This window comes from Magnolia sinica, chromosome 9 (genome assembly GCF_029962835.1).
Source record: "Magnolia sinica isolate HGM2019 chromosome 9, MsV1, whole genome shotgun sequence".
Classification (NCBI taxonomy): Eukaryota; Viridiplantae; Streptophyta; class Magnoliopsida; order Magnoliales; family Magnoliaceae; genus Magnolia; species Magnolia sinica.
This window is the reverse complement of record NC_080581.1, coordinates 11,765,149-11,773,739: the sequence shown is the minus strand read 5'-3', so window position 1 is coordinate 11,773,739 and position 8,591 is coordinate 11,765,149. Positions and strand designations below refer to the sequence as shown.

The 8,591-nt window shown below is 39.6% G+C and overlaps 1 protein-coding gene across 2 annotated transcripts; it reads right to left on the bottom strand.

The window, feature by feature from the left end:
* Positions 1 to 2,588: 2,588 nt before the first annotated feature.
* Positions 2,589 to 5,800, bottom strand: LOC131256901 (putative F-box protein At3g52320). 2 transcript variants are annotated; one of them, XR_009177013.1, is made up of 2 exons: positions 5,538 to 5,800; positions 2,589 to 3,603 (listed from the first exon to the last, which is right to left on the bottom strand). XR_009177013.1 is itself a non-coding variant. In XM_058257993.1 (2 exons), the coding sequence occupies exon 2, from the start codon at positions 4,715 to 4,717 to the stop codon at positions 3,524 to 3,526; it is 1,194 nt and encodes a 397-aa protein (XP_058113976.1). In that variant the 5' UTR covers position 4,718; positions 5,538 to 5,780; the 3' UTR covers positions 2,595 to 3,523. The 2 variants fall into 2 exon arrangements, 1 of the variants encoding a protein (XP_058113976.1); XM_058257993.1 differs by having other exon boundaries at positions 2,595 to 4,718; positions 5,538 to 5,780.
* Positions 5,801 to 8,591: the final 2,791 nt, after the last annotated feature.

Here is an 8,591-nt window from a genome sequence, read left to right as displayed (position 1 = left end):
TGATCCGACCATCATGTGGGACACCACATGAAATTTTGAGGTCGTGGTTTTCTACAACTGGTCCATGTAATGATCGGAGAGGCTTGAGTTTTTGGGGTATACCATAATCGTGGTGGACCTCACCTAATGCACGGGTTGGATTGCATGCATATAGCACGGTGGGCCCCACAGAGGCAATAACGAATAAGCAGGTGAATAGCTTTTACACACGGGTGAATAAAGGAACCGGCAAAGTCCATTTTTATAGGAATGTTGTTTTAATGAGCAAATGTTAGCCAACCAAAACAATACTTCACCCCATTCCAATAATATCTAGGTGCACTGTGTTGATTTAGGGGTATACACGAACCGAGCTAGCTCGGTTAGCTCGCTCAACTCGACTCGAAAAAGCTCGATTCGACTTGGTTTGAAGCTGAGTTCGAGCCGAGTTGAGCTGATTTTTTGAGCTCGAAAATGAGTTCAAGCCGAGTTCAAGCAGGCCCAGCTCAACTCGACTTGGATCGAATCCTGCTCAAATTGAACTTGGATCGAACCAGTTTGGTGACTCGGTTACTTTGTCATTGATGTTGCTCACCAAGTGTTTGATAAAATGACTCAACGAAGTGTGGCTGGTGGCAAGGAAGGTATATACAAGAAACAAATACATTATTTTTCTTGGTTTTTATGTTGCTTAGAAGGTGTTTGATAAAATACCTGTAAAACCATTGCTTCTGTTTCATATACCGAGAGATTTTGAAGGTACAGTCTAGGTGTTCGTGGAAATGCCTCAATGGCAAACTTGGCTCGATCTTGGCTCGAACTCGGCTGAGCTATCCGAGTTGTTGACCGAACCAAGCCAAGCTGGCTAGTCAGACTGAAGGATCGAGCCGAGTTCGAGCTGAGGTCAGCTAGTGGCCAAGCCAAGTTGAGCTGCTCAGCTCGGCTCGACTCGATGTACACCCCTATGTTGATTAGGATTAGTCATGGTGAGGATGTGGAGGAGAATGTGCATTAGATCCACCCCGTCCATCAGATCTATCACCACATTTTCACTGTGGATACAAAAAAATGGTCCAGTCCAGGACACAGGCGGGCTATACTATAGGAAATGGTGTGGCGTGGTCCGCATGAGTTTTGGAATGTGCTTATTTTCAGGGAATTCATTCATCCTGATGTGGCAGTTTAGATGAATGGATTGGATGGTATAAACCCATCATAGTGGACCACACACAATTAAGACCATTTTATTGGTGGGCCTTCCTGTCTCAACTGTTCCCCATGGTATAGCCCGCCTGCCGGCCTGATCTTTAGGTCTTGATTCAAACACAGGGTGGCTCACCTGATGAATAAGATGGATCTCATCAACATAAATTCCTCTATCCATGACCGCAAATAGCCACACCTCATCTACTCACACACGCTATCTTCGATAATCTCCATCATTCTGATAGTGCAGTGGGAAAGGAAAGAAAAAGGAAAAAGGCTCCTTAGCACACTTGAGTGCTTGAAGATGGATGGTGGCACATTTTCTTAAAAAAGATTCCACTTCATAAATTTTCTTGAGAAATAGGTTATTTATTTCCTTGTGTATATTTTCCACGCTCAAGAAAAAAAGAAAAAAAGAAAAAATCTAACATACTACATTGGTATGTCCTAATGTGGCATATGTGCAATATATGTGCCACTATCCATTCCAAGCACTCCCATACATAATAATGCATTGTTGTAGAAAAATACACACACAATCGTTGCAAGCAAAGCAAAATTACAAAAAAATATAGTCAAACTAAAACTAGAAGCCAAAAAGACAATACTAAAGGCATGGAAACTTGTGTGGTTTGATAATATACCCACGTTTAGGGAGTAGAAAACTAAAAAAAAATATAAGAGAATGCCAGGCTTCCTTCTTTTTCGCTCTTTTGTTGTACAAGAAAACTCTTACAAAGGAAAACCCAATAGCTATAGTAGGATAGTTGAGTTAGCTTGAACAGCTCGCTCCACTCGACTAAGAAAAGCTTGACTTGCCTCGGCTCAAAACTAGACTTGGACCAAGTTGAGCTGGTTTTTAGAGCTTGAATAGAGCCGAGTTCGAGCTTACCCAAGCTTGACCCTACTCAGCTCGAACCCCGATTCAAATCAACTCAGATCAAATGGGCTTAGTAACTCGGTCATTTTGATATTGATAATGCTCACTGAGTGTTTGATGAAATGCCTTAACGACGTGTTGTTTCTTGTACTGCCCTCATATCAACGAATTCTCGAAATGGGTATTCGAGAAAAGATTGAAGAAATAAATCTATAAAAAAAAAAAAAACTTTTACATTGTATGACTGCTCTCATATCTTGATATCGATCCTACTTGATGTGTTTGATGAAATGCTTGCAAAACACTTTTATTAATTTGCATTCAAATTGTGGGAGATTGAACATGCAATCTATGTATTTGAGAAAATGTGAAACAGGATCGAACTCGGCTCAAGTTGGCCCGAGCTACTGACCGAACCGAGCTGAGCTGAGTTCGGCTAGGGTTGGTTGCTGGCCAAGCTGAGCTATGCCAAGCTCAACTCGGTCGTGTATAGCTCTAACCACAAGATAACGCACACACCCTATGCCTTCTCAAACTAGGGTTCATCCTTATTCAGGAAACAAGAGATGAGGTGTTGCATTTTCCAATTGGAAAATACATACGTCTTTCATGTATAAATATAGCCATTGTCTCAACATGTGCAACATGCTACGTTTACCATTTTTCTTCTTCAAGTACATCACATGCCACCATAAATCTTCAAGCACCCACACATGTCAATGTAGAGCTGGACATGAACAAAGCTAGCTCGGTTAGCTAGCTTGACTCGGATAAACTTGATTCAATTCAACTTAGAAGCTTTGTTCAGGCTGAGCCGAGCTATTTTTTGAGCTCGAAAAAATTTCAAGCCAAGTTGGCCCTGGGTGAGCCTTGTTGGAATTCCTTTTTCTCATTTGAGAATTTGCTGCTTATGTTGTAGTTTTGTAAGAAACAAAGATTGGTAATATTAAAACTTCCAATGTAAGGAACAAAGTATGGAGGCATTTTAATTCAATCCACACTGCTCTTGATTTCAATAGCTCTATTAGTAAGCATCGCAAACAACACCAACATGGGCAGAAACCAGCTATAAAGCTGTTAGCCAATACATGACTATAATTCCAAAAACATCATATACTAACTTCAAATAAAATTTCAAGTTCTTTGAATAGACAAATGCAGTGCATTCATAAGGATCTAATGAATTTCAGTAAACAGCTTATCAAGCTACCATTAGTATATTAAAAGCACAACTAATTATCCACATTATTTTCTTAGTTTTAGGCTGCATTTGATATACCATTGAATTGAATTTTGATAATTCATCAAAAGGGGTGGAAGCAAGCAAGTTGTAGTTACCTTCTCATGACATAAAATTCATTGTCGCTCCTTCGGTTGTGATTCCTCAGTTGATCTCATTCCTCTGTTTTTTTCCCCACAGCATCCAATGTAGACAAATTAAAACTTTCCTTTATCTTTCTAATCATTGTGTTTTTTATGCGAATCAATCACACCATAAAAGAAAGGGTAGATGTTGTCGATCTTCATAAACTCCTGTCCTGGATATGAATTTTCACGAAACTTCAACATTCCAGTTGCAAGATTGTACGATACAATAACTTCCTCATGCTGTAGATACACGATATCGAAATCGTCGTTGAAAGCAACAGGTGAAAGAAGTGAAAGGTGTTTGTGAAACATGTATATTTCATGATGATCTGTGATTGAATTCCTCGGCACAGCGCTATGCTTCAACTCCCACTCAATCACATCTTGATTGCCACTCAAGTACCAACCTTCCAAATGGAGGACCCAAATGAAAATTTCACGGACACCACCAATGCAAAAGTGCAGACACCCTTCTGATTCCCAGAGGCATCCTTTGATGGAGGAGATAGGCATAGGCAATTTCACCATCTTATAGCACTGGTGTTTCAAATGGTAGATGACCAGGAAATCCATTGATATCCAATGCATAGCTCCTTTAAAAAGAAGTGTCGGCGTTGAACTATTTCTCCAATTTCTCCAAGAAGGTAAATGATCCAAAAGTGGAATTTTCGCATCTTGTTTTCTCCATTCGCCAGTTTGAGAGGAAAAGATCTCAAACTCCGATTCCATAAATTTATAATCATCTCTCTCGGATAAGAATATTACTTTATAATGTAGACCATCAAAAGCAAACCCGAGTGGAAATATCTTTAAGCATTTGTTGGGACGAGGAAGAGCTACTAAATTATTAGTGTTGGGGTTGTATGTATATAAAGATTTTATCTCTCCTATTCCCAATTTTAGGAGAAGTAAGCCATTGCAAGAACTGATGATCACAGGTTGTTGGTGGAATTTGCAGCAATCGGCAATGGCAACGACATCTCCATTTACATCGCCCGAACGAACCGATAATGAATTATTCTCAATGGCAAAGATGAGAGAGTAATCGTCGACATCGATACCTCCCTTCTCATCGAGGTGGAAAAAATGGACATGAAGACGACCACCATTGATGAAGGTCTGGGAAATGAAACCTGAATTGGTTGTTTTTCGTGTTACACATTTGCCATTGGAAATTAGACTGTTCCATCTTTTAGATACACATTTGAATCTAGATAGAGATTTCTTGGGCAAGCATGAGAGTATCTCTGTAATAATGTCTTCATGAAGAATGCCATATTCCATCCTAATAAAACAAATATAAGATTAGGGAATTTGTTATAGATGGATGCATTTTAAGGTAAGAGAAAAGGGTAAAACCTGGAATTGAGATTTTTATATGGATTGAAATTATTTGAATGCATGAAAAGCATGATAAAGAAAATTGTGTTTTTCAGAAATGATTTGGATTAGGTGAGGCCTTACTGTGAAGCGACCTTGATGCATTTAGGGTGTGTTTTGGGATTAGGTGGGATAGAATTGCATTTGGTTCGTGCAATTCCATCCAGCATTTAGAGAAGATGGGAACGGTTGGGATTGGGTGGGATGGAATTGCATTTAGTCCCTTGGAATTGCATAGATACAAAAAATAAGACGTGTATTGGAATATAATAAACTAATGTAATAATGAAAATATTAGCACGTATCCACCCGACCAACCCGACCGAGGCCACTTGAGTTGGGCTTGGGTTGAGAATTCCCAACCCGTGGTTGGGTTGGGTTGAATTGAGTTAGGGTTGAGGTGTAGGAACCTTGGGTTGGGCTAGGGTTGGAGACTTTCAGCCCTATCTATATCTACTTCATGTTTGGGCTCGTACCTAAAATATTCTCAAAAAATGAATAGATGTGGATCTACTTTATTTTTAGGCTCATGCTCTAAAATATTCTCACAAAATGGATAGATGATGAAGATATAGCACATGTGTTATGGTGGGGCCCACAAAACTTGGTGACGTCTACACAGCAGATGTCAATAGCAGACCAAGCAATCCAGTTCCGCTTGCTTCTCACAGAAGCAGGATTTTAAGGCTCTGCTGCATACAAAAATTGAATTTGAAATACATACCTGAATGGTAGTAGATTGTTTGGATGGGAACCTTCTTCACGTATCAAACACTCTTATGAAAAGACTCGTGGATTTGGGGACCAAGATAAATACCCATAGAAGATTGCTCCGAAATATTTCAACCCCATCACTATTCCTCTTTCTTTATCTCATAGCTTTCTGGTTGATTAGGGGACTAAGATATTGAGATAAATATTTATAAAAGAGTATCCTAAAATTGTTAAACCACATCGTCATTCCTCCCTTAAGGTCTCACTGCGAATAGAGCTCCCACTACACTATTTATAGAAGAATGCCCTATTCCATGATTCCATCCTTAAGAGAGTCTCATGTGTTTATAAAAGAGCGTTCCTTGATATAGCCGATTTAAGTGAGACCCTGGCTCACCCAAGACAATGCAGTCCTTACCGTGGGGCCACTTTAATTTACGTATTTTGTAGCCACTCCCTCCATTCATTTTTTTCATATTATTTTAGCGTATTATTCCAAAAATGAAACAAATCCAATTATCAGGTACACCATACCATAGGAAATAGTGGTGATTGAACTCATTTCCAATAAAAACTTCCTACGGCGCACCTTAATGTTTCCGTGGTGTTTGTTTGTCATCCAATACGTTAAGGTCACATAATTTGGAAGAAGTTTAAAAATATATATATATATATAAGCTTGATCCAAAACTTTTGCAGCCTATTAATGTTCAATCACCGTTGTTTCCTATAGTATGGTCCACTTGATAATTGGATCTGTTTCATTTTAGGGATGAAGCCCTAACATGATTTTAAAAAATAGATGGATAATGTTGATACACAATACATATACATCAAGGTGGGCCCCATGATAAGAGCCGCACTGTCTTGCATGAGTAAAGGTCTCACCTAATCCGCTCTTCTTCATACCTCTACATCCGACAAAAATTGTAGATACGTAACAAAATCATAGTTGAACTCTATCACTCCTTTTTCAATGTCTACATACTAAATAGAGTTCATATCCAATGAAGTACAGTAGATAATAACACACTAAAGACATACCATCCCATTACGCATTTGAACGGGTCATAATTGATGATGTGCTAAACTAAACATCCAACTGTAATTATCCAATATATATAGTACGGAAGGGAAACACCACCTTTGAATGTTCTACTTCTATTTATTCGGTGGGCCTTACGGTGGATATCAAACGTATATGGGTAGAGGTGTACATGAACCAAGCTAGCTCAGTTAGCTCGCTCGACTCGACTTGACTTGAAAAAGCTCGATTCGACTCGGTTCAAAGCTAAGTTTGAGTTGAGTCGAGCTGATTTTTTGAGCTCGAAATGAGTTCAAGTTAGCCCTAGCTCGACTAGAATTGGTTCGAGTCAACTAGCTCAAATTGAACCAATTTAGTGACTCGGTTACTTTGATATTGATGTTGCTCACTGAGTGTTTGATGAAATGACTCAAAGAAGTGTGACTTGTGGCAAGGAAGGTATGTATATGAAACAAATACCCTTCTTTTTCTTAATTTTTATGCTGCTTAGAAGGTGTTTGACAAAATACATGTAAAACCATTGTTGTTCTTTTACATACAGTCCATGTGTTTATGAAAATGATGTACAGGCGAACTCAACTCAAACTAGCCCAAGCTACTAACTAAATCGAGCCAAGTTGACCAGTCAGGCTTGAGAATCAAGCCGAGCCGAGTTCAAGCTAGGGTCAACTAGTGGTCGAACCAAGTTAAGCTAAGGCCAGCTCCACTCAGTTCGACCCGATGTACACCCCTATTTACACCCCACATCATCTTGCATTCAAGAAGTGCCAACTCACTCATTGGTTGTGGGTGTGGCTTGGGTTGATCCCTAACTGTGGGGCCCGCCAATATCTATGTACCTTGAATCCATCCCGTCCATCTGTTTTTATAGGTCATTTTAGTTCATGGTTTTAAAAATAAAGTAGATCTACATCTTGGGCAAAACACACCATAGGAAACAATGGTTATTTACCGTTAAAAATTTATTGTGTGCCACAAAAGTTTTGGATCAAGCTGTTATTTATTTTTTCCCTTCATCCATGTCTTTATAACATTATCAAGGGGTTGGATGGAAATTAAACTTCCAATGGCCCCCAGTAAGTTTTTAACGGTGGGTAGTCAATTACCGTTGGTTCCTATGGCATGATCCACATGTGATTTTGATCTCTTCATTTTTTGACTTAAGGAACGTACATCACTGTGGGCCCCTCAGGAATCCACCGTAGAAATCGGATTGCGTACTGAGTTACTCAGGACGCTTTTATCGTACTGAGTAAACTCAGTTGGGCCTACTATGAATGCATGTGGGTTATCCACACTGTCCATCCGTTTTTTCAGATCATTTTAGTGGATGAGTCCAAAATATAAGTATGTCCAAAGCTTAAATGTACCACACCAGAGGAAACGGTGGGAATAATGACTTCCACTGTTGAAACCTTGCTAGGGTCCATAGTGATGTTTATTTGTCATCCAACCTGTTCATAAGATCAAAAAAACATGGATTAAGGGAAAACACAAATATCAGCTTGATCCAAAACTTCTGTGGGCCCCAAGAACTTTTCAACGGTAGAATTTCAATCCACACTGTTTTCCATGGTGAGGTCCACTTGATAATTGGATATATTTCATTTTTGGGTTCAATCTCTCAAATTATCTGTTAAAATGGATGGACGGAGTAGATAAAATATTTAAATTACGGTAGACCCCACGGAATTTACTCAGTACGCAATCCGCTTCCTCCACCGAAGCCGCGCCCTCGGTTGGGCTGCAACTATACGGGCGGGGATTGGGTGTCGACCTAGCTGGAGACGGAGGGTCCTCTAAGGGGCTCCATGGGGCTAACCGTGATGTATGTAATTTATCCACGCCGTCCATTCATTTTAAAAATTCATTTTATGCGATGACCTCAAAAAAAAAAAGCATATAAAAAACAATTGGACCACACCACGGGAAATAGTGAAGATTGAACGCCTGCCGCTGAAAATTTCTTGAGGGCCATAGAAGTTTTGGATCATGGATCAAGCTAATGCCTGTGTTTTC